This window comes from Malus sylvestris, chromosome 3 (genome assembly GCF_916048215.2).
Source record: "Malus sylvestris chromosome 3, drMalSylv7.2, whole genome shotgun sequence".
Classification (NCBI taxonomy): Eukaryota; Viridiplantae; Streptophyta; class Magnoliopsida; order Rosales; family Rosaceae; genus Malus; species Malus sylvestris.
In genome coordinates this window covers 21,091,203-21,118,184 of record NC_062262.1, presented here as the reverse complement: position 1 = coordinate 21,118,184, position 26,982 = coordinate 21,091,203, and the positions used below count along the sequence as shown (strand labels likewise).

Here is a 26,982-nt window from a genome sequence, read left to right as displayed (position 1 = left end):
CACACAGTGATGTACATGGTTCATTAGCTTCCTCTGATACGAAACTTGCACCAGATACTTCCACTTCTCAAGTTGGTGATTTACAAATTGTGTTACCAATTGCTCCTATTAATTCTCACCCTATGTAAACAAGATCTAAGTCTGGTATTATAAAAAGGAAAGCTTTGTCAGCTACTCTGATTTTTGACACTTCACTCTTTGAGCCTACTACTTTTGCTCAAGCTGCCAAGTTATCTCAGTGGCAAGATGCTATGAAAGAAGAGATTGCAGCCTTACATACTCAACAGACATGGACTTTGGTTCCTCTTCCTCCACACAAGAACTTGGTTGGTTGTAAGTGGATTTACAAAGTGAAAAAGAATGCTGATGGGTCTATTTCTAGATACTAAGCAAGGTTAGTGGCCCAAGGGTTTTCTCAAAAGGCAGGCATTGATTACTCTAAGACATTTAGTCCCATTGATAAACCCACAATTGTCCGGCTTATTCTTGCTTTAGCTGCTCATTTTGGCTGGAAGCTTACACAAATGGATGTTAAAATGCTTTTCTTCATGGAACATTACAAGATGACGTGTACATGACTCAACCAAAGGGTTTTGTTGATTCTACTCATCCAAATTTTGTTTGTAAGTTGAACAAGTCCCTCTATGGTTTAAAACAGGCTCCAAGAGCCTAGAATGATAGATTTACAAAGTTTTTGCCTCAGCTGGGTTTCAAACCATCTTATGCTAATCCTTCACTCTTTGTCAAATATGATGTTGATGGGTCAATGGTTGTGCTACTTTTGTATGTTGATGATATCATCTTGACAGGTAACAATGAGATTTTAATTCGTGCTGTTATGTCTCAACTTTGCACTGAATTTGATATGAAGGATTTGGGTGATTTACATTATTTTTTAGGACTACAAATTGAGTATAAACAATCAGGATTGTTTGTTCATCAGACTAAGTATGCTACTAAGATTATACACAAGGCAAAAATGTTTGATGCTAAGCCTTGCACCACTCCCTGTCATCCTCACCAGAAATTACTCAAGTCGGGTAGTCTTCCTTTCTCTAATCCCAGTCACTTTAGGAGTATTGTGGGTGTTCTTCAGTATCTTACATTTACCAGGCTTGATATTGCTTTTGCTGTGAATCAAGTTTGCCAATTTATGCATCATCCTTTGGAATGTCATTATATGGCAGTCAAAAGAATACTACGATATCTGAAAGGGACTCTTGGTTATGGTATTACTTTTCAATCAGGTGATTTGGATTTGAGGGCATTTTCAGATGCTGATTGGGTTGGTGACCCAAATGATCGACGATCAACTTCTGGGTTTGTTATTTTGCTTAGTTCTAATCCTATTTCATGGAGTTCTAAGAAACAACATACAGTTTCTCGGTCATCCACGGAAGCTGAGTACAGGGCCATGGCTTCCACCACTGCAAAAGTAGTTTGGATTAATCAATTACTGCATGATTTGCATGTTACTACAACTTATTCTCCTGTGTTGCATTGTGATAATATCTCTGCAATGGCCCTAGCAACTAATCCAGTTTTGCATTCAAAGGCCAAGCATATTGAAATAGATTGTCACTTTGTTCGGGAAAGGGTGCAAGATGGTTTCTTAGAGCTCCAGTTTGGTTCCTTTGCTAAACAATATGCTGAACAAAAGGGTTGTGCTATCCTCTTTTTTCTTATCATTGTAACAATCTCATGCTTGGTTTATCCAAGCATGACATTAAGGGAAGATGATAGATTAGTAATAGATTAGTACTAGGACACGTGTCATTCATCTGTCATGTTATTAATCCAATGGATGTAATGTCTCATGAACTAATAAGGAAGGCTAAAAAAGCCTTGGCGGTTGGCTGTTTTGCTTAATAAAGAAGAAATGCATTTTCAGCTCTCTCTCTTGTTTCTCTCTCTAAATTCCTTCTCTAAATCCTTTTTCAATTGCTTTGTGGATCAGTCAGTTAGATTGAAGAACATTATCAAAATGAACTATAAAAGGGCCAGTGGTTAATTGAACAAAGTCAATACACCTGAATAACGTTCTAATTTTTAGCTAAGCACTATATTGCCAAGAAAAGTGTCCATATTGTTGTGAATGTAAGAAAGGCGAGTTGGCACTATAATAAAACGCCTAGAATCTATTCATTTCAAGTAAATAAAAATCATAGACTTGGAGATGGACAAATCGGATGTTGAAAAGTGTTGTTGGAGTGGGGACCCTCGGCATGTTGACCTGAAAAATTCAACATGGTATCAGAGCTAAGGAATGGGCTTGTTTTGCCACGTGATTGGATGGGTCCCCTTTGGCCTCATGCGATGAGTGAGCCCCAATTTGGCTCCACGTAGACCAATGTGTTGGAAATGTGCCCTAAAACCAATCATATGATGATACTTTACGGACATTTCACATGTTAAACTAATCTAGTTTAATATCAAGGGCAAACATTATTGTTTGAGCCATCTCATATAAATGTTATATGCTTAAACAATAAGTCCAAGGAATATGTGATTGGGAGAATGCAATCTAAAGAAGTTAGATTCATGAGACCATTCTTTCGTAGACACATCCTAAACGTAAATCAATTTTATGGATACAAAAACCAAATGAAAATGTTGCATTCAATTTAATTAGTTAAAGTGTTAATTAATTAAAGGGTGATTATGAACCTAAGCCTAATATAATTGAGCTATGTGAAAGGCCATTTCAAATTTGTTTGAACCATGGGAATGTGTAGATTAGATTTTGGTTGTAATTTGATTTGATCAAATGTTGTAAAAGGGCATAAGTCCTTCTTTACTTTAAGGTAATTTGTTTTATGCAAATGTTGTAATGAGCATAAGCTCACCTTTACTTTGAAGTACTTCTTTCTTGCTTTATTTGATATGCATGAAAATGAAGTAGTTGGGTCCAACGCCCCTAAGACAACACGCCTTAATGTGATTAAACTCGTAACTAAAATCAATCACCATCCCTAGACCGAGATTCAACACAAGGCTCGTGTTGAATCTAAACAAAGGTTCATAGTCATCCTAAGGCCCTAAGGCAACTATATAGTCCATCAAATGAATGCAAAGGTTATGTTAGTAGTATCATATACTCTTGCTTTAAGAACCATTTTATAAGCATAGTGGGAGTATTATATACAACTAAAACAATCAAATGGACCAATAGTTGTAATAGGACCAAAATTGTTTTAATAAGATTAAAATGAATATTTATATGTGATGAGACCTAAAACCCTCAACCAAACCATTATTAAGTTGATAAGCGTGAGAGTGCTTTGAACACTATTTCCTGGCCTTCCACCGTGGTGGGCTTCAATCATTTGTGACTCATACACCGTATTCGTCCAGTTCTGGGGTTGCAAAGTATGTGCTTACATTCAGGAGAAGTCTATACACATATGATGAAGTGAAGGTAGGCAACGAGTGTGGTCAATATGATATTCTTCTGAGGCCATTCTTGAACCCCTACCTTAACTAGCATGGTGGGAATGACTTAACTAAGTGCAATGTGCCAATATGATATTCTTCTGAGGTATCATTCTCTAGAAGCCAAACAAGATGGGTACTTGCAAGAGATGCAAATGAGTAAGCGTACTCTCTCATTATTATTAACGCTAGCCAATATGATTTTCTTCTGAGGTGGGCTTGGTAGTAGTGAGTCTCCCATACCCTACTAAGAGTTTCCTCCAAAACTCTCGAATTCCAATGAGGGATATGGAATTTGCCAAAAATAGTGGGTGGTGCTATTTGATTTAAAGACCCGGATCGAATGGCTTAAAATCAATCCATTTATATTCGTTATGTATTTGTTTACCAATATATTTACAAACGCTATCCAACACTTGACAAATAAAAGCCGAAAGCTTTAGTTTCCGAACTTGGTACTACAAAACCATAGATTGTCTTGAATGGCTTTTAAATGTACCTAAGTAGTTTCATCCTCACAATCTTCCGATTGATAATGTATCATTAGAAGAATATGTTAGAAAAGGTCTATCATAAAGAGGACAACACTTTTAATGTCATAATTCTTCAATTACAAATTATTGTATGAAGAAATAAGAGTTGCTTTGAACAACCCTTAATCAATACAAACATTAATGCTTGTTTCTTTGTTACATGAACAAGGAACTTTAGAAGAAAGCACAAGGGCATGGACACTTTATGTGCCATAATTCTTCACTTACAAATTGTTGTATGAAGAAATGAGAGTTGCCTTGAACAACTCTTGAAAGTTTGTAATTATGTTTAGAACATAATGGTTGGTTGACAAAAATAGTCCATCAACATGGACATATGATGATTTTGAATCATTGAGTGTTGAAGTGTTAAACCACTTAACGAGACGGAAACTAGGCTATGACTTCACCTTTATATCCCTATCCTAATGGTTCACTAAGTTTATTGTAAACTATGTAGTGAACAATAAACACATGCTCTCCAAAATGTTTGATGTGTATAACACAATTGAAATAAGTTTCAAGAGAGATAGTGGGAGTTTAGGGACCATGACTAATGTAGTCAAAGGTGAAAGTCAAATAAAGAAGATAAAGATAACTCCAAGGGAACAAACTTTCTTTATGAAAGGATGGACATTGGAAGGGGTATTTGCAAGAAATGTCTTGCAAGTGTCAAGAACACACCTTTCGAAGGTGTTGTAAAATGTTCTTGAATAGTTCAAAACAGTTGGTTCTTCTACTTGAATGCATGATTCCATATTAGCAACTTTATTTTACAATCGTTGTAAAAGTGTGACTAATAAGAAGTAGAAGATATATGAGAGAAGAAAAGGTGCTTCACATTCGGAACGTGAATAAAATATAGATCTCTGCGAAGGCAGATAGTACTTACTTCCTCATAAGAACTACCAAAGAAATTGGAAAAACCAAAGATTGTCTTTACATTCCAATTTTAAGGAACTTAATTCCGTCACTATAGTAAAGATGGATGAATGTTTTGTTTGACAAAACATTGTTCTTTATTAATCAATGATTGGATTATAGTAATCTAATTGATTGTCTCTATAGTAGAGATGATATGGTAGTGTTAACTGTTTAGAATATAATGATGCTTAAAACCCAAAAGGTTGCAAGGTAGTGACTAATCCCAACTAAAGTTGTGATACCTCTAAAACATAAATTACGAGTTGGTCATAGATGGATGCTTTGGATCGTTAGATCCGGATCCAATACCTTCTTGTTAAAATTGTATAGAGGCGAAATGTTCGAATCTTTATTCTTTTGGAAAGAAGAAAGAATCACAAAGTTGTTGAGGTTAATTCACTTAGATGTTAGTGGCACTTGTCCACAAACATAATACTACTCATGTTGTATGACATTCACCGAAGATCACTCTCGGTTGGACTATAGTTTATTTTGAATAAACACAAGTCCGAATACTTTGCAAAAGTTTTCAAAGAATTCAAGAAATGTAAGTTGATGAGTAAGACGTCTAAAGTATTTACCTCCTTAGATTTGATCCAAGGTAAAGAAACACTTTAGATGAGTCTCCTTGAAAGATATCAAGGAAAGAAGCATCATAAGATAATAGATTTCACCATTAAGGAGAAGAACGAACTCGAATAAGATTTAGTTCGTTAGATGTTATCTATTACCCATATATAGGATATATACTTCTAAAACAATATGATTGTCAATTAGAAGATCTTCCAAATTTTACATCACTCCATAAGATGTAGTTGGAAAGAAAGACAAATCTCAAGCATGTTGAGATTTGGGGTTGTGAGCTAATAAGCAATATTTGTTTGATAACAATCTTGTGGGATATTCTTAAATTAACTTTTGGATATCGCTTCTATAAACCAACTAACAAATGTTGTTTTGTTGGGTAGTTCATTGTAATCCTACAATGTGATTTGCCTAAGAGCAAATGAACGAGAGATAGAAATCAAAGAATGGGTTCTTTGAGAGACAAGATGATAATCAACAAATATAACAACCTAGTTCCTATACCAAAAGCTCCAAGGTAGTCGAGAAGGATTTATAAACCGTCTCAGTTGAATGGTTTGAACTTTATGACTATGTCATAGAGTTGCACCTCTTAATTCGAAGAAATAAGAATGAAAATCCTTATGACTACATTGAGTGTATATATGATATATACTCAAGGAAATGGTAAAGTACCATTTGACCCGAAATAATGAAACCTTCATAAGCTAATTGGTAGCTTAAGGTGACTACAATCAAAGAGAATGGTTGACTTTGAAGAAACCATCTTTGAGATAGTCTTGGTTTCAATTAATTCGAAGATAGCTAGCTACAACTAAATGGTGATTCAATGTTTGGACATAATATGGGTTTCCGAAACCATTATTAAGATAGTCTTAATAATATATGTCTAAAACTATGAATCACAAGACATGTAAGTTGTAGAGATCCATCCATCATGAATCTAAGCAAGCTAGTGGGAGCTATGAGCATCTTATGAGAAAATGATCAAATCGTCTGATTTCTCATAAAGATGTAAATGAATTTTTTGTTTACTAGGTTTACAAAAGATTAGTGGGAGTTAATCATATTCCTAAATTTAAAATATATATGATATATTAATTTTGGAAATGAAAAGAATACTTCTTCATTAAAGTTATGACTTTAAAACATTATATGAAGATAGAATGTATATGGGAGTTAATCATGTTCCTAAAATTTAAATATATATTTGATATATTAATTTTGGAAATGAAAAGAATACTTCTTCGTTAAAGTTATGACTTTAAAACATTATATGAAGATAGAATGTATATGGGAGACATAGTCTATATACATGGGATGGAAATCTATAATGATATATTTCATGATATAATTGGATTATATCAATCCCTAATAATAGACAATAGATGCTAGGAAGTTTCTCATATAATGATAAACTTCAATAAGAAGGACAACTCTAGTGAGACTAAGAAGTTGCTCTTCTCAAAGAGAATGTACTTTTTGACTCCTAAAGAAATAATGCGTAAATAGAATCCTTTATGCATACGCATAAAGGGGATTTATGTATTTCATATTGTATGAAAAACATTGATATGAGTTGTACCTAGAACGGTACAAGACGATATCAGTGCAAGCCTAGGATCAGAACCATGGCAACTGTCAAGTGAGTCCTTAAATATTTAAGAAATACTAAAGGATAGACTCCTCAAAGAATGAGGAAGAATTAGAGTAACATAAAGGAAGCGTAAATGTATTAGATTATGAATCTAATCCATCATTGGATGTTTCTTCATTATGAATGAAGAGATAAACGGATATCTCTTTATTATGACTAAAGAGATATTTGGATGGAAACATTAAAGTAATGACTTTAGTGTGTTCCATTATGAATGCAAAATATATTGCCATATAGAAGCTTACAACAATGAGAACTCATATTCACTGAACACGATCAACGAAGAGTTCTCATATTCATGTCACATGAGAACTCATGGTTGGGATAATGCAAAATAGTCCTTTGACCTGAGGCATCACGTTTGTCTTGTGGTTAAGTCCTTGATCTTTGATTATGTCAAAGTCACCCCATCCGCGGGTGTCCACGGCATCGTTGGGGTTAAGCCACTTAGCTATGGAGGCAAGTGAATGCACAACAAGGGATCTCTAACCTTCAAATCGTTTGGGGGAGAATACTCTATGATATGATTTAGAATCTCTGGCCAGAGTATGAATGAGATTTAGGAAAGTCGTTCCAAATCACATTCAAGGTAATCATATAAGCACACGAATCACATTGGATAGTAGACATGAATAAACTATCAAACCAAACAATGTGGTCAAGAGTATTGTATTAGAGAAAGACCGTATTGCATTTGTAATCCTAAACTGAATAGGTTCTCTACCTCTTCTGATTAGCTTGGGTAACCATGATATGCTGCTAGGTGTCATTCTTGGTTTGTGGAAGCCCTAAACGTGTATAATCACTAAAGGGAGAATTGAAAGTAAGTTTCAATTCACAATCGATTTTAAAGAGTTTTAATCGCCCACTGCCTCGCTAAAAGGAACCTAATGGATCGTACACCGTGTAAGGTGGAGATTGAAGACACAATGGAGATGAGTAAGAATAATTAAATGGTTTAATTATTTATGGCAAGGATTAATTAATATGTTAATTAATCAAACGAATAAGTTCGTTAAAGACCTCGGGATAGTTTTGGACCTTAAGGCCCAATAGGCTTCGAACGTCAAGCCCATTGACTTAAGTTGTATGACAATTTAATGAATAAAGATTCACAAAGGCCCAAAAGCCCATATCCCGCTGGCTATGTGTGTTGAATTAGGGTTTTTGGTTCTTTAGGTCATTTAAAGAAGTGACTATATAAAGAACTTTATAGCCTAAAATTCATTATGGGTTCTTTTGGAGAAAATTGGAGAGAACATGTCTCTCCTTTTCTCTCTAGGAGGCCGGCCCCCTTGGAGGGTGTATCTAGCCATACTACTCCTCCAAGGTCACTCATTTTCTTCTCCAATCTAACCTTGGTGTGGATACTTAGACGTTCTCTATTTTGAGAACTTGGAGAAACCTATTCTTCCATCCAAATCCATAGATTTAAGATGCAAGGAATGAAGGCCCTCTATTTGGGTGATTAGCCTTTGCTTATGCAAAGAGGAATCTACAAAGGTATAATTTCAACTCACTTTGTTTTGAGTTGAGTTTTGGTTCACCAATCTACTAGGCTTTGAATTTCATGGGTAATGTTTTGTTTTTGAGTGCATGCAAGCATGATTCCGCCTTTAATTGTTAATTGCATGCTATATGATGTTGCTCAAATGAACATGTTTTCACAAAATCATCCTTCACAATGTTGCCACATGATTGGGTGGGTCCCATTGACCCCGCGTGTTGGGTGAGCCCCAACTTGGCTCCCACACGTGTGACCTACTAATTGGATCCTACGTGCAGGGGGCAGACGTGTTGTTGGAGTGTGGACCACTTGAAAAATTCAACAAAAAGTGTTAAAATTGCTATCTTAACAATCAATATAACCTATATACACCTACAGGTCTCAGCAAATAATTGAATGTAAAGCAATAAACATGGATGAGAGGATTGAGTAATTAGGAATTCTATCATTTATGTGAAATAGAAAACATGCATTAAACTTGACACAACTCTACCTTTACATTGAGCCTTAGGAACTTCACGTAACCGTTATCGCACCAAGCATGGCAGCTCTACCCGTCAGCACAAAACAGAAGCACAGAGAATACAGATGATGAGGTCGCACGTAGCCGTAACAATATGCAAAATCCACAAAGCAGCACCATTAGAATTATTTTGCTACAAAATTTGTCAGAAAATCAGCTCTGGAATGCCATTAGCACGTCATCGCCAAAAAATTTATATATAATCACTCAATCAAACCAACTAATGAATAATCACACACAAACAAATTAAAAATGCAAGCTTTATTAATTTCTCACGTGAGATTTTGTCAAAATTTGCAATCTCAAGAGTTGTAGATGTACTTCAAATGAGCATTTTGGAGTAAAATTTAGAGCCATGGTGAAGGGGTGTTCGGCCAACTCTAGGATTAGTATTCTTGGGTTCTTGTTTGTCTTATTTAAATGGAATTTAAAATGACATTAGAAACCCCCAAGAAGCCTAGAATTTTATCCCCTTTGTGTGAGTGTGTTTTGGGTTTTATTGAACAAAAAATCGTAAGCAAAACAAAGGAAGAAATCAGATTTAATAGAGCTACAGCATTATAATGAACTTCAGCTTAAAAAAAGGGTAAGTTACACAAAACCACCTCAATTTGGGTCAGAGAACAAACTCATACCTTGTCTTTTGAAAATTGGGATGTCATACATCAACTTAGAAATTCGTTGCAATGTCATACGGCGGTTAGTCGGTCTATCAAATAGACCAAATTAAAACTAATTGAAATTTGAAAGTAATCAAACTCCTAAAAACAGAATGGAGAACAAAGTAATCGAAACAATGGCAGAAGGAAAAGGAAAGTTAGGTTTTCTTGAACTTGCATGCCTTCTCTTGAAATGAAATGGAATGAGAGCCGCATCTAATCGCAGAATTGAGTACCAATAGAAGAATCTAGTGGACAACTTAAAAAAAAAAAAATGAAACGTGTGGAGAAATGGAAGAGTACTTCCTGGCCAAAGGTTGAACGGGAGGAGTGGTGTTTGACTCAAACAACCTGCAGTGTGGGGTGAAACCGTGAAACTGATTTTTTTTTGTTAGTAACGGTTTGCTGTGATTCTGAATTTGGTATTTTAATTTGTGATAACATCAGAGCTATATTTCTATATTACGATTTTGACCGCATTTTATTTGGGTAGTTATGGGTTGTTCATCCTTATCAAGTGATAGCATTTTAGGGATATTCAAATGTTTCACTATTTTGGCGTACTCCTTTTGTATATAGAGATATATAATACATTGTACAAACTGACAATCTTATTAATTTTGAAACTTATTTGTTTATAATAGCGAGCTTAATGATATAGAATTGTAATTTTGTACAATGTATTTTCGTTTACTAATGAAATAAGACTACAAGATTGTCTCAAAGAAAATCTTTAAACTTGATTTATCTTCTCTTCTCAAGTCTCAAACTTTTAAAAGGTTTCCACCTTCTGGTTGATGATTAGGCACCGAATTCACTGAAGTATTTGAACTATCAAGATGAGAAAAGTTTTCCAAGTACTCATAAAATGGAACATTCAATATGTCACTGTGTAAATTCGACTGAATCCACACCATGAAGCTTTGTGCAAGTCCAATTCACAAATTGCTGGTGGAATAAGGACCTCCAATTAACCATGAAGCTTTGTTTATAATTTTTAGTGGTATAAAATTATAAAATTAATGTTTTTCTTACCGTGTTTCAGGTTACTTGCATGTATACATAGACCGATCCGTTATCTTAACAAGTGCTTATGAGATTACTCGATAATGACCCAATTCATTATCGTGTCGACTCCAAACCTGCTAATTTCATGTTTTTTCGGGTCAGGTTAATAGATTGTGTAAAAAATTGTTAGGTGTAGTCATGACCCATGAAGCCCACGTAGCATATCTCCTCATCCATAGTCAATCACGTTTACTCGAGATCTTTGGAAATTATGTATAGTCACGTTTGAAGGAAATGGATGAATGAGAAGGATTGTGGATCATTTTGTTTTTTCCTTTGGCATCTAATTTTGTTTTCCATTTATATCTTTAATTCAGTGTCGTGAGTTTTTAAGACTTGTATCCTTTTCAATCTCATTTTTAGTTCTCTTTGTTTATTTCAACACAAGTTGGCTTACTCTCACGACAAAATTAAGTGTTGGGTTTAAATTTTGGGGAAATGTTTACTACTTTATTTTTTTACTATTGAATGAATTTACATTTCGAAATTTGTGTAGTAGATACATACAAATCTCGAAATCTGTCTGGATTATGGAAAGATGGGAAGAGATCCTCTCCGAGCCTATACATCCAGAGTCCAAGGATCAAATAATCACAGCCTTTAAAATTTGATCTAACGACTAAAAGCAGAGAAGTTGTATAGAAGGACCATGGCAAAGTTTGTGACAAAAGGTGGTTGAACAGTTTGACGTGTTCTGGTTCATAATTATCTACACGATTTTGGAGATAAGGTTTTGAAGATTATGAATGCGGATTAAATTTGGGTTACAGTAAAACACTAGATTATATTGCCCGCGCATTGCTGTGGGTTTTAAAATTGTGTCAAATGTTTTGTTCAAACAATGTAAAAATGATTTGAGAAAAACACTAAAACTGTTTAAATTGGAAATGTTTGAAAAATTGTTCAACAAATAAAATGTGTGAAAAATTTCTTGTAAAACAGGAGTGCAACATAGGATACGGACTCTGGGTTAATAGCTCCTGGTATACTGCTATTTACATGCAAAAAATGATTCAGGCAGACATTTGAATTTAGTGGTTTGTAGCTTTACATTGGCTGCAATAGTTGCTCAAAAAATATTACAAAGTTATGTGCTATTTACACTCAAAATATATTGGCAACATTGTGCTATTTACATGCCAAAAACATTAGCAACATTGTGCTATTCACATGCAAAAAATATTAAGGCATTTAGACCATGTTGTGCTATTCAGTTGGCAAAAGATATAGAGAAACATTGTCTGGATTTATTAAAATCCATAATAACTATGTCATGCTTCTCTTGAGCAGAACATGAAGCATGCATATTATGCCTTGTTTTTCTTCAGCAAAACATGAAGCATTTGCGTCAAACCTTCTTGACTGTTGAGGAAGCAATCCAAGGAAAGGAAAAAAAAAAAGTAAAACATCAAAACAAATGTTAGAATTATGCAAGAATAAAATTAAAATCTGGAAAATATAATAAAGACAAATGGTCACCTAATATTTTTTTGGTGGAGAGATGTTTTTTTCTGAACCAGTTGGAGAAGACCTTTTCAATAACTTGATAGGAATTTCATCAAAATCTTGGACACTAGCTTCTGAAATTTCTTCCATATCATTGTTATAAAAGCAAGGCAAACATTGAAAAATAGGGATGCATAATAGAAAAAAAATAATAATTAAAGACGGCAAAGATAGTTGTTCACCAATGTATTACCTTTTCTTGGCATCGATAAAAAATGATCTACTGACTAATTCCCTCTTTCTTTTATATGATTGGGCACTTGCATTTGAGGTTGAGGTAGATGATGATACTGTAGTGGAAGACATTGCCACTTGTCTGAAAAGAGGTAGCGGTGTTGTTGGTTGCATGGACACATCTTCCAAGACATTGTGGATGAGAAGATCATTGGAGTTCATGTAATTTTTGAGCTTGCTAAATCGAAGGTGGAAAGTTTTTTTCTGGCCTATCAGTCTAAAAATTCATTTGGCAACTGCTGTTGATCCCCTAGTGTCAAATTGAAGACCAAATTTTTGCAGCTTGTACCAAATAATTTTTCCCCTCATTTACCAATGATCAAAGCACTGATTTCATCAATTTCATCCTGAAGAATAAATGAAAGTTAGTTGTTGTAATTCAATTTACAATAGCAAGACAAATTGATAATGCAGTTGATGAACATAAACATTATTCATGATTGATTTATTTGATCAGAAAGATTTCATTGATCAAAGTAAATGGAAATATATGTTTTGTACATAGTAAGTGAAGTGGTAAATTTGCTATATATATGGTTCACAAGTGAGGAATTAGTTATTAAAGCACTGATTTCATTAGTTTCATCTTGAAAAACCAAGGTTAACTTGTACCTATGTTTGAAAATGAAAGTTAGATGTTGTAATTCAGTTTATAGCGGCAAGAAAAATAGATAATGCAGTTGATGAACAAAAACTGACACACCCCGACCCGGAATGTCCACTAAGACTAGGAATCAAGCTACGCTGGCCGACACCTCGAAGGTGATGAAGCCATAAAGTGTGATGATGTGGGAAAATGTGAATAAATTTAAACCTAAGAGTGCCTAAGTACCAGAGTACACTGGTGAGCGGAAAGGAACCCACTTCACAATTGACGTTAGAGCATAAGTAAGTACAGTAGAGGATTAAGAATCGTACCCTCGAAAGAATCTCCAACTAGGAATCGCCACGAATCTTCGATGATAAGAAAGCACAGCTAATAAAACCCGGAGGGTGAAAACAAAACAAGTGTGAGTGGCCCTGGAGATAAAATTTTAATAGAAACCATATAAACATTATAACCCCTCGCTGAAACACTTGTACAATTTCCAGAAAAATCATACCACGTATCAATGTGAAATCAAGAGTATATCAATTGCACATCCATAATTATGCTACAACACAGTATCTCATCGGCAATATCAATAATCATGTGATTAATAACCCACACTAGCATGCAAGTCGGAGTCACATATGGTTACCTATACGACTGCACCCATATCTCATCAATCAATGCTAGCATATAAGTCGGAGTCACCTCTTGTGACCTATACGACTTATCCATATCTAATCACATACGCATGCTCATCACGTATTTCATCATATATGCTAGCTCATCAAGTATTTCATCACATATGCTAGCTCATCACGTATCTCATAACATATGCTAGCTCACCATATATCTCATCACTTATGCTAGCTCATCACATATCTCATCACATATGCTAGCTCATCATATATCTCATCACATTGCTAGCTCATCACATATCTCATCACATATTTTATCACATATGCTAGCTCATAAGTCGACGTCACCTCTAGTGACCTGTACGACTTATCCATAGCTCAATAAATATACCTGCACATGAGTTGAAACCACCTAAAGTGGTCTGTACGACAGGACTGGGTGTAAATAAATACGCTCAAGTGCTACGATCATGTGAAGGCTGTGCGAATAATCGCGGGTCACCTACAAGTCGGAACCACCTATAGTAGTTTGTACGACAGGACTGTGCACCTACCTTGGATCCAAGGTGAGCGTAAGGTGCAGGAGGTGAACATCACATGAAGGACTGTGCCCTGGCCACGGGCAAGAGCACTAACACCAGGGTGCAGGTTTATGAGCTCTCAATGTATCTCAACATAACATGTACGATTCATGGGCAACCCGTACGACAATGTTTGAGTTGCTTAATACATGCATGTAGTCATGCCATAACTCCATCATTTCAACTAATACCATAAACTTACCTGAATTTACCTGGGTTTCCTGCGTTCACCTTTGCATTTCAAACGTTCACAATAATTATGTGCGGGTAATATACATATAGATATACCATGATGCAATCTAATACTCACCCATGACATAGCATCATCAATTATATACATATATACTTATATATATATATATATGGCATAAAAATGCATAAGCTGTAACTCCCAATTCTCGAACTATTTATTTTCGGGAATAATTACCAATGATAAGCCCAACTAGACACTAGTTTAATTAACTATCATTACTTACGTTTCCTTGCTTTAAATTCTTGATTCTTCACACATTGTTTTATAACCAACAATTAATCACCTAGTCGTAAGGTTGACTCTCACATTTTCTACCAATGTCCCTCACATTACTCAATTCCCTACACAAGACTATTGCCTCAATTGTTTAGTCTCACTTCTTGTATGGCTGCATCTAACGTCTCATTAGACTGCCTACGTACCCTAAACAGGGATATAGCCATTCGTAGTTCACAATAACTATGCAATAATTCAATTTATAAACGTCTATGGAATTTTATATATATACACACAATCGAAAGAAAAAGACCCACTCACCTGAGGTCCGCGCTACGATTCCCTAGCATGCATATCAAGATATCACAAACCATCGTCGCCTATGACCAATTATCAAATCACATCTCAAAGTTCTGATCGATAAAATACATAATTTACATAAAACGCATCCCTACATAATTAAATTCGGAAGATCTGCGTCACAGATTTTTGATCCGTTTCTTCCAAAGATCCACATTATGCTTATAGAACAACATCCTAAGGTTTCATTATGATCCAACGGTCGGATCTCCGCCAATTGCCAAAACAAATAACGGTCAACATTTTAATTTATAAACTTACAAACCCAATTCGGGAAAATCCGTAAGTTTCTATGGTCCTCAAATATTATGTATTATAACATATTAAAGTTTGGTGACAATCCAACGATCGAATCGTCGATTCATATCTTTACCAAGTAACGTACCCCTAATGAGTTTAGGTCCAAACGATCAACCGACGATATACAATTGCCAAAACTGAACTCAAGACATCTAATTTAGCCTAAGGATAACATCGACGGTCCCTTGGCCACACGCCGCCGTGGGTGGCAGTCGGCCGCCCCGACTTGCCGAAAAATCTAACTATTTCCAAAAATTACCAAAATTTACAGCAATGAAGGTCTCAATGAGTAGAGTAACTTTCATACCTATGACCAAGGCCAATTTGGCCTGGAAAAGCCTTAATTTCATGGAAACCGCGCTGGAACCTTGGGGTGCTTTGATTCGTCCTAAACTCAACTACGTCGCTCCAATCAATGATTGGGCATTATTTTTAGGCTCAAGGGAAATATATTGGTGGTGGCAATTGAGAGAAATCATTGCAGAAATGGCGGATTGCCACCAAGAACACCATGGTGCCACCGGTGCTCTTGCCACAAAACCAAGACCAAATCTTGTCCAATTTGTGCAGGAAATCAAAGAGGAATGATTGATGAGGAGTTCCCAAGTAGTAGGCCGGTGCAATTCGCCAGAATTTGACTAAAGAAAGCATCGGATTTCATGCATTTCCGCCGGGTTGGGCACAGGTCATGGTGAACCCGGCGATTTTCCTCTTCCTTTTCTTCTCTCCTTTCTCTCCTCTCTCCCTTCTCTGGTTGGTCATCATCTCCTCTCTCCTTTCCCTATTCGTCCACCCTCTCTCTCTTCTTTCTGATTGGGCAGTGCCCCTTTTTCTTCTCTTCTCCTCATTCCCCCACTTCCTCCTTCTATTCTTCTTCCTTTTTTCAAATAACTAAAACAAAAAATAATTATCAACATTATAAAATATATGAAAATATATAAATAGTGACTAAAACAAAAATACTTCTCGAGTTTACAGTTCCGTAAAACTTTAACCGCAACCCTAAATCCTCTTCTGATTACGCCTACGAGTCCGTAATGTCGAGTACTTCAGGAAAATGCTAAAGGATTAATTCATACACCTCACTATATGTTGATCCACGAAAGTCAATACCCTCACCTCTAAGGGTATTTTCGTAAAATCATGTTTTTAAAATTAATAAAATGTAAAATTTGGGATAGGTTATCACAATCTACCCCTCTTAAGGAAATTTCATCCCCATAATTTTAAAATCATAGTTACACAAGGTTCAAAGATAGGGAAGAATAAAATATATGTACTAACGTAAAAAAGACCTGCATATTTATTTGCTCCACTAATCCAACAAATAAGTCTTTGATTATACGGTCCGCAGTCCGTGATATCGACAACTCCCTGTTGTCATGCTAAATAAGTAACGAATTCCCGGAGGTGCAATATAAAAAGCGTGCCCCCCATTGGGAAATACACAAACAGCGTCTAAATAAGTCTCAAACGTGCTCACGCACTACTTTCTCAAATAACATCGTCCATACCATAAGATTTCCATGTCACAATCTCCATCATTCTAATACCTACCCACAACTCTCTAATGCAACTCACAATTGCTACCACATCTCAAATGGTGCCATACCCATAACCAGGAATGTAACCTCAGTTATACATAACTCTAGTAAGGCTAAGTGTCTAACAATCATGTATTGTGCATAAGGTCCATGTATATCAACTCTAATGGTATCATAGCCAACCATAGTTACAAGCAACTAAAATAGAGATAATGGTATGTTACACCCATACAACTCTTGAGGCGAGCAAAATGCAACACGTCCACTAAAGTCTGAGTAACTCGCTTCAATCTAATCGTTAGTTTAGGGGTGGAAATGTGATACTAAACATCTAATACTAATAGCCTTTAAAAAGACTTCCAAAGGCTTGGAAGTGAAACACGTAACATGGTGAATTATAAATACACCAAGATGATAATCTTATTGGGTTTTTGATTGCCAGAACTCATATAAAAGCCTAGGAGCAATTTTCTCATAATGTCATCATCCTCCGAAAGCAACAGAGAAGAAACTATGGTTGTATAGAAACTATGAATTTTATTTCTTCAAACATCTTTCCTGCTCTAACCAAAGGCAAAACGCCCAAATTGAAAATTCTCTTCCAACACACCAAATGGAGTCTCAATTTTAATTTCAGTTTTATCCCACATTTAAACATGTCACGAACGAGGACTTTTAGATCACGTCGCACGGACACGTTAACAACATCCCACTTCTATCGTAGTTACCTTCACAAGTGTCTTGTTGTTGAAATTTCAACACCCATTTTAAGAAAATAAATCATCGCCAATACTTTAAGTTTTGAGGCTAGAAGAATACTGCTTTATACTTAAGTAAAACTACCACCAATTGGAACACCATATGAGTGTAACATTGGTTCAGCATCACGATTATTGATTTTCACATTTTCTACACATACAAAATGCCTCGAACTGAAAGGGTATAATGATATTTCTCAACTCCATTCATATAACAATATGACTATAATCATTCAGATTATTTCTTGATGGTTAACGGTAACTCCATATCAACACCCATATCTTCCAACTGAAATAGAATAGGACAACTGAAAGTATTCAAGAATAAATATGTCCTTGTACAACTGGAAAGATACATGATAGTACACTCATAGCTGCTAATTAAATTCTTTTACTGCCACTGTCAAAAACTTAGTCCTTTCCAAAAATAAGTATATATACGAAGTTCCAAGGTTGATAAAGATTTCAGACACGTTCTCCTCAGAGAAATCATTTGATTTCCGAGCAAAGATGATAATTATCGACTTTAAATCATGGATAAAATAGTTCATTCCAATTGGTTATATACCTTGGTAAGACTACTATGAATTCAACAAGTTTCACGAGAAACTCTAATTTTCAAAAGTTTGTTACATAGACCACCAATTTGAAATAGGATTTGTGCGAAAAGACGCATGAAAACTAATGTAGTACGAAGAAGTGGAATGGTGGTATCCTCCCGAATATCGCCAAGGAATCAAACTATTTTTTATTTCTACTCTCAAAAGGTTTAATAATGATGGTTAACAATAATGATGAGATTGACCTGCAAGTTCTTAGCGATACACCAATAATGATACATTAACCCCATGTTAGGGCCATCAACTAGTCTCAATTCCACACCTTTCCTTGACATAAACGTTCTTTGATTATAATATAGAGACACTCGCCAAAATGATCTTCTAAAGATCGATAAATCATCAATTTTGCCCAAAACTTTGGAACAACTAACATATTTTTCGTATTCGACGAGGTTGCAAGATTCAAACATTAGACTCGAGAACCAAGAATGCTCGCATCACATGTGTGATGAGCGCAATACTACCCAACTTATGCTCTAATACCAAACTAACACACCTCAACTTGGAATGTCCACTAGGACTCCGAATCGATCTACGCTGGCCAACACCTGGAAGGTGACGAAGCCATAAAGTGTGATGATGTGAAAAATGTGAATAAATTTAAACCTAAGAGTGACTAAGTACCAGAGTACACTAGTGAGCAAGAAGGAATCCACTTCACATGTGACGTTAGAGCATAAGTAAGTACAGTAGAGGATTAAGAATCATACCCTCGAAAGAATCTCCAACTAGGAATCGCCACGAATCTTCGACGATAAGAAAGCATAGCTAATAAAATCTAGAGGGTGAAAATAAAACAAGAGTGAGTGGCCTTGGATATAAAATTTTAATAGAAACCATATAAACATTATGACCCCTTGCTACAACACTTGTACAATTTCCAGAAAAATTATACCACGTATCAATGTGAAATCATGAGTGTATCAACTGTAAATCCATAATTATGTTACAACACAACATCTCATCAGCAATATCAATAATCAAGTGATTAATAACGCACACTAGCACGCAAGTCGGAGTCACATATTGTGACCTGTACGACTGCACCCATATCTCATCAATCAACACTAGCATATATGTCAAAGTCACCTTTTGTGACCTATACGACTTATCCATATCTCATCACATATGCTAGCTCATCACATATTTCATTACATATGTTAGCTCATCACGTATTTCAACACATATGCTAGCTCATCACGTATTTCATCACATATGCTATCTTATCACATATCTCATCACATATGCTAGCTCATCACGTATATCATCACATATGCTAGCTCATCACGTATCTCATCACATATGCTAGCTCATCACATATCTCATCACATATGCTAGTTCATCACATATGCTAGCTCATCACATAGCTCATCACATATGCTAGCTCATCACATAGCTCATCACATATCTCATCACATATGCTAGCTCATCCCATATCTCATCACATAAGCTAGCTCATCACATATCTAATCACATATGCTAGCTTATCACATATCTCATCACATATACTAGCTCATCACATATTTCATCACATATGCTAGCTCATAAGTCGGAGTCACCTCTAGTGACTTGTACGACTTATCCATAGCTCAATAAGTATGTCTGCACACGAGTCGGAACCACCTAAAGTGGTCTGTACGACAAGACTGGTGTAAATAAATACACTCAAGTGCTACGATCACGTGAAGGCTGTGCGAATAATTGCGGGTCACCTACGAGTCGAAATCACTTATAGTGGTCTGTACGACAGGACTGTGCACCTACCTTAGATCCAAGGTGAGCGTAAGGTGCGGGAGGTGAACATCACATGAAGGACTGTGCCCTGGCCACAAGCGGGAGCACTAACACTAGGGTGCAAATTTATGAGCTCTCAATGTATCTCAACATAACATGTACGATTCATGGGCAACCCGTACGACAGTGTCGGAGTTGCTTAAAACATGCATGTAGTCATGCCATAACTCCATCATTTCAACTAATACCATAAACTAACCTGAACTTACCTGGATGTCCTGCGTTTACCTTTGCACTTCAAGCGTTTACAATAATTATGTGCGGGTAATATACATATAGATAAACCATAGCATCATCAATTATATACATATATACTTATATATATAAATATATATGTGTATATATATAATATGGCATAAAAATGCATAAGCTGTAACTCCCTATTCTCGAACTATTTATTTTCAAGAATAATTACCGGTGATAAGCCCAACTAGACACTAGTTTAAATAACTATCATTACTTAGGTTTCCTTGCTTTAAATTTTTTATTCTTCACACATTGGTTTATGACCAACAATTAATCACCAAGTCGTAAGGTTGACTCTTACATTTTCTACCAATGTCCCTCACATTACTCAATTCCCTACACAAGACTATTGCCTCAATTGTTTAGTCTCACTTCTTGTATGGCTGTGTCTAACGTCTCGTTAGACTGCACATGTACCCTAAACAAGGATCAAGCCATTTGTAGTTCACAATAATTATGCAACAATTCAATTTATAAACGTCTATGGAATTGTCAAATATATATATATATAGACACACACGATAGAAAGGAAAAGACCCACTCACCTGAGGTCTGCGCTACGATTCCCTAGCATGCATATCAAGATATAACGAACCATCTTCGCCTATGATCAATTATCAAATCACATCTCAGAGTTCTGACCGATAAAATACATAATTTACATAAAACGCATCACTACGTAATTAAATTCGAAAGATCTGCATCACGGGTTTTTGATCCGTTGCCTCCAAAGATCCACATTATGCTTATAGAACAACATCCTAAGGTTTCATTATGATCCAACGGTCGGATCTCCGCCAACTGCCAAAACCAAATGGCGGTCAACATTTTAATTTATAAACTTACAAATCCAATTCGGGAAAATCCGTACGTCGGATTTCTTATCCGTAAGTTTCTATGGTCCTTAAATATTATGTACTATAACATATTAAAGTTTGGTGACGATCCAACGATCGGATCATCGATTCATATCTTTACCAAGTAACGTACCCAAATGAGTTTAGGTCCAAACGATCAACCTACGATATAAAATTGCCAAAATTGAACTCAAGATATCTAATTTAGCCTAAGGATAACATCGACGGTCCCTTGGCCACGCGCCGCCACGACTCGCCGAAAATTCAACTATTTTCAAAAATTACCAAAATTTACAACAATGAAGGTCTGAATGAGTAGAGTAACTTTCATATCTATGACCAAGGCCAATTTGGCTTGGAAAAGCCTCAATTTCATGAAAACCCGCCGGAACCCTAGGTTTGGGGGTGCTTTGATTCGTTCTCAAATCAACTCCGCTGCTCCAATCAATGATTGGCATTGTTTCTTGGCTGAAGGGAAGTATATTGGTGGTGGCAATTGAGAGAAATCATTGCAGAAATGGCAGATTGCCACCAAGAACACCATGGTGCCACCGGTGTTTTTGCCACGAAATCAAGACCAAATCTTGTCCAATTTGTATAGGAAATTGAAAAGGAATGATTGATGAGGAGTTCCCAAGTAATAGGTTGTTGGAATTCGTCGGAATTTGACCGGATAAAGCATCGAATTTCATGCATTTCCGCCGAGTTGGGCAGAGGTCATGGTGAACCCGGTGGTTCTCCTCCTCTTCTTCTCTCCTTTCTCTCCTTTCCCCCTTCTCTGGTTGGTCATCTTCTCCTCTCTCCTCTCCCCATTTGTCCACCCTCTCTCTCTTCTTTCTGATTGGTCAGTGGCCCTCTTTCTTCTCTTCTCCCCGTTCCCCCACTTCTTCTTTCTTTTCTTCTTCCTCTGTTTAGATAACTAAAATGAAAAATAATTATAAACATTATAAAATATGTGAAAATATATAAATAGTGACTAAAACAAAAATACTTCTCGAGTTTACAGTTCCGTAAAACTTTAACCGCAACCCCAAACCCTTTTCTGCTTGCGCCTATGAGTCCGTAATGTCGAGTACTTCAGGAAAACGCCAAAGGATTAATTCATACACCTTACTGTATGCTGATCCACGAAAGTCAATACCCTCGCCTCTAAGGGTATTTTCGTAAAATCACGCTTTTAAAATTAATAAAAATGTAAAATTTGGGACGAGTTGTCATAAAAACTGTTATTCATAATAGATTTATTTAATTAGAAAGATATTACAATTAGAGCTAAATGGAAATATATGTTTTTTACATAGTAAGTGAAGTGCTAAATTTGCTGGACATATAGTTTAGAGGTGAGGGATTGGTGAAACTATTAATAATCAAACTCACTACTTTAAGACAAAGAAGAAAATACCAAGGAGTTGGAATTTGATTTGGGTGTTTGTGGCAAGTTAACTATCCACTTGGATCCTTATGCATTTGCTTGACACAGGTTGGGCAAGCACTATACCACCAGTTGTGATGTGTGTCAAAGCGTTTGACAGATGCTTCACACAAAAATGTATCATCCTAGAAAATATTTTAACCAACATTTGCATCAGTGATGTTCATAATAAATATGTTTTGTTAAAAATGTGAGAATCCAATGACAAAATTTTAGCCAAAGAAAATAACATGTGATCAATTTGTATACCTTGTGTAAATTTGGATCCAAAAAACCCAACTGATCAATTATCATTTTTTTTGCAGCTTGCAAGATTTCAACATCATTTACTTCGTTTGAAGAGGAGGGCAATATTCTTAGAGAATATGCTGAACTCGAAAACCTGCAACATTTAATATGTAATTTTATCTCGATGATATTGCAGAAACAAAAAATTTTGCATTCCAAAAATATTTAACACATATTCAGTATGTTTTAACATCATTAAATATGCTCACACTGATTTGTATGAGTTTATTTCTGTAATGTCCAGTGCTGTTTAGGATAACACTGCTGCATACAAAGAAAACAACAATCAAAGTGAAAACAAACAATTAACAAAAATAAAAAATCTACCAATATAATTTAAATACCTCAATGTAATACAAATTGAGTTAGTTTTTACAAATTTTCAAAAAGTAGTACCAAAAGGGAATGATAATTTATTAACTCATATGATAACATATGCAAGTATAAGCAAATGTTGTAATTAACAATGCATGTGTATCTATGTAATGAAAGAATAGCAATATTCAAATTAAATAAAATGACAACATTTAAGACAAATTGTATAATAAATTTATTAGAGAAGGATGTAAAATTGATCATTATTTTGTTAAATTAAATACCCTAGTACAACTTCACTTTTAAACTTGTAAAAGCAGTGATAATTGGCGGGAACAAAGCTTCTAGTGACAGAGAAGAAAATTTCTTTCCAACATCTCCCCACAGTGTAAGTTTTGCCTCTTCTTTTCTTCATCAAAGTCCAATTTGAAAAAGAATTTTACCACTCAATTAAAAGATTTTTTTAAAAAAATTGACTGACAAAATATGCAGTCATAGTTAAACAATTATATAATTATCAAAGGACATAAAATTATTAGATGATATTTTAATTTTTTACGAAGTGGGTAGAATGAAAACTAAATGAAAAAAATTACCTCAGATTTTCAAGCATGATGTCACATTTTTGCACAACTCTTTCATTGACCTATTTTGGTTCTAAGTGTTGCATTCCTTTCACATGACCCACCACATCTTGTAATTTAACAAACAAATGTGATAAGATGATTAGAAACTGTTGAATGACACAAACACTAATGTTTTTACAATTATATATATATATATATATATATATATATATATATATATATATATATATATATGTGTGTGTCAATATATAGTATTACCTGTCAGTATATCAACACGATCCAACCGAGGATAAAGCATATTGTAGTCTTGTAAGAAAAATCTGTGGTGAAGAATGCGTGGAAACTCATTTGTAATTCTCTTGAAAACTGTTTTGTGCGTGAACACAGTTTGGCTATCATTTGGCACCACTATGTATTCGCCTTTAATTCTATTGATGCGAAAATTTGTAATCTCATAGCAATTCCCAGCCTGGACTTTTGACGCTAAGACTTCATGGTTCATTTCTGTTGAGCAGGCTTCAATTGCATCTTGATTTGCAATTCATCATATAAAAAAGGAAAAAGAAAAAGATGGGTCACAAATGTGATCAACAAACGAATGATAGTGCAGATTACATTTTGGCTCACATGATTGCGCATGTAAATACCAAACATTAAGCGCGGCATTACACAGTAAAAATTAAAACTAAATATCCAAATAAACATACCAAAGAAAACAATAATTTGTTCAATTGCTTATTACTTTTATCATCTATAATAAAAACCATTGCAAAAAAATTTCTTACCCTGTTGTGAACTAATATACAATGAAGTCCCATACTTTTTCCATCCATTCCTGGAATGTCTGGTTTCCATATTCTACAAATTCGAACTTTGATCTTTGCCGCTCTTCTATATGGCTGCAATTCTTGAATGGGAGTTAGAAATGTGGTATCCATTTAACTTCATGAGATAAAATACAAATTTAGCAATAATTATTATTAAAATGTTAAAACGAATAGTTAAACAAAGAACAAATTTTCACACAGGAATTGCATAATAACATGATTTGTAGTGCAATATTTTTTTCTCAGCAATTAAAAACATTCAGATAGCAAATTAAACTACTAAGGTCCTTTAATTACTTCACAAGCTATATGAACATTGATCGAATAAACTTTGTTAATTTAGTCTTAAATTATGAAAATGTATTGCACTCACAATTAAAAAGAACAAAACAATGAACATAAAAAATATAACGAAGACCATACTTTTTTTTACCACAGAAATTATCACAGGCAACATGTTCATGTTCATCATTTAGAAAAACTTGCCACAAAAAAATAGGAAGCAATTTTAATATTAGGAAAACTTGAGAACATTGAACCATTTTAATATAATTGTAATAAACATTGAGTTTAAATACATAGACACATAAACATAAAATTGAATTATCCCACTGCAATGCATGAAGTTTATTTATCCAAATAATTGACTGACTTCACTGCATTACCCCTTTTCTGAAGAATCAAAGACACCCTTCATCTTCTTTTGAAACACATAACAAAATCTCTAAAAAAAACAACCAAAGATTAAAAAAACAAAACCAAAATTTAAACATTGACAAATTACCCAGCTAATTTATACCACCTTTTTTTCATGAACTAAAAACACTTATCATGTTCTTTTCAAAACCGTAACATACCATCTAAAAAAGGAATCAAAAAATGAAAAAAGAAAACCAAAATTTAAAGATCGACAGACAATACTAACAAAAGCTGGCTATAAATACACATACACAGACGAAATAGAACTTCCATTTTAAGAATAAAATCAAAGAATAAATCTGAACGGTATAAGCAGATTGAAAACAGAGGAGACAACACACACACCCTTTCCCTTTAATCAAACCTTAACTAATAAGTTATGAATAAAACAACAGTCTTAACTATAGACGAAACGATGAAAAAAAATACATAAAACGTAGTTTGTGGCCAATGGTTTCCATGGTTGAGCAGATAAACTTCTGCATAAAAAAAAATTTAAAAAAAAATTCAAATCCAGATCTCACCCAACAGATGATCTTCACTTAACCGCAGAAACACTCGAGCTGCAAATAGTCTCTCCAACGCTAAACACAAATGTTTTCCAAAGCTACAAAAAAAAATTTAAAACTTGAATCCCCCAAAATAAAAAACAAAATCGAAACCCACAAACCTTTAAAAAAATGTTAAAAATGTGGAAAAAAATTCAAATACAAAATCTATACATGCATCTAAAATGAAAACAGAAAAATACAAAGAGTTACGTTAAAAAACACCCAAAATTTTGCAGGCAACGATATGTCCCCCAGCAAAAGAGATCCTCCCAAACCGAACGCGATGCGTCCCAGGAGCAAAAAGATCTAGCACGACCGAACCATGGTTTCTTAGCAACACACAACCTCTTAATCTCCAACTGCACGAAGATAAAAGGGCGTGAATGGAAAGAAAACGTAGTCTCAAACCAAAGAAAGCAACGGCAGTTTATGAAAGAAAGAAACAGTAGAAAATGACCACAAAGAGAAATGGGAGAGACAAAAATGAAAAAGCAACAAAAAGGCCAAACACCTGCCCAAAGGAGAAGTCGAAGCGATGATTGGAGACAATTCGACTGGAAAAAAAAAAACGCTGGCTTCGAGGGTAGGAAGGTCATTTTCTTGCAGCAAGGGAGAAAAGAAGCAGGAAGGAAGGAATGAGAGGGCAGCTTGAGGAGTTCACTGCTGATGACAAGTAACCCCTCTCACATGATGAACAGTGGACGGGAACTGAGTTTTAGTAGATAGTAATGCGGCTCTCATTTTTTTTTTCCTATCAGATTGATTTGTTTTAAGTGGTTTTCTTCGGAAAGATTTTTTACTGAGACCTACATTGCTCATGGTAAATGCCTAGCTTCTTGTTTTGGCATTGGAAGATGTATTTGCAGATAGGATTGATTTTTTGTGTATCTTTTATTTTT

At 35.1% G+C, this 26,982-nt stretch overlaps 2 protein-coding genes across 2 annotated transcripts; one reads left to right on the top strand and one right to left on the bottom strand.

The window, feature by feature from the left end:
- Positions 1-766: 766 nt before the first annotated feature.
- LOC126617054 (uncharacterized mitochondrial protein AtMg00810-like) lies at positions 767-1,759 on the top strand. The gene has a single exon (XM_050285125.1). The coding sequence runs from the start codon at positions 767-769 to the stop codon at positions 1,757-1,759; it is 993 nt and encodes a 330-aa protein (XP_050141082.1).
- Positions 1,760-11,900: 10,141 nt separating this feature from the next.
- On the bottom strand, positions 11,901-26,712 carry LOC126614377 (uncharacterized). Its single transcript, XM_050282035.1, has 11 exons — positions 26,294-26,712; positions 26,057-26,139; positions 24,792-24,913; positions 24,265-24,538; positions 24,016-24,112; positions 23,314-23,368; positions 23,066-23,198; positions 22,787-22,941; positions 19,198-19,265; positions 12,368-12,975; positions 11,901-12,250 (listed from the first exon to the last, which is right to left on the bottom strand). Exons 1-5 carry the CDS (start codon positions 26,677-26,679, stop codon positions 24,066-24,068), a joined length of 912 nt encoding a protein of 303 aa, XP_050137992.1. The 5' UTR covers positions 26,680-26,712; the 3' UTR covers positions 11,901-12,250; positions 12,368-12,975; positions 19,198-19,265; positions 22,787-22,941; positions 23,066-23,198; positions 23,314-23,368; positions 24,016-24,065.
- Between the last annotated feature and the right edge of the window lie 270 nt (positions 26,713-26,982).

Bases quoted from the DNA above. Each gene is read 5' to 3' on its own strand.
- LOC126617054 (XM_050285125.1), top strand. From the start codon at position 767: ATGGTTGTGCTACTTTTGTATGTTGATGATATCATCTTGACAGGTAAC.
- LOC126614377 (XM_050282035.1), bottom strand. From the start codon at position 26,679: ATGACCTTCCTACCCTCGAAGCCAGCGTTTTTTTTTTTCCAGTCGAAT. The intron at 26,140-26,293 runs GTAACTCTTTGT...TTTTTTTTGTAG, and splicing joins AATTTTGGGTGTTTTTTAAC to CTTTGGAAAACATTTGTGTT. The intron at 24,539-24,791 runs GTAAGAAATTTT...TGAATTGCAAAT, and splicing joins GTATATTAGTTCACAACAGG to CAAGATGCAATTGAAGCCTG.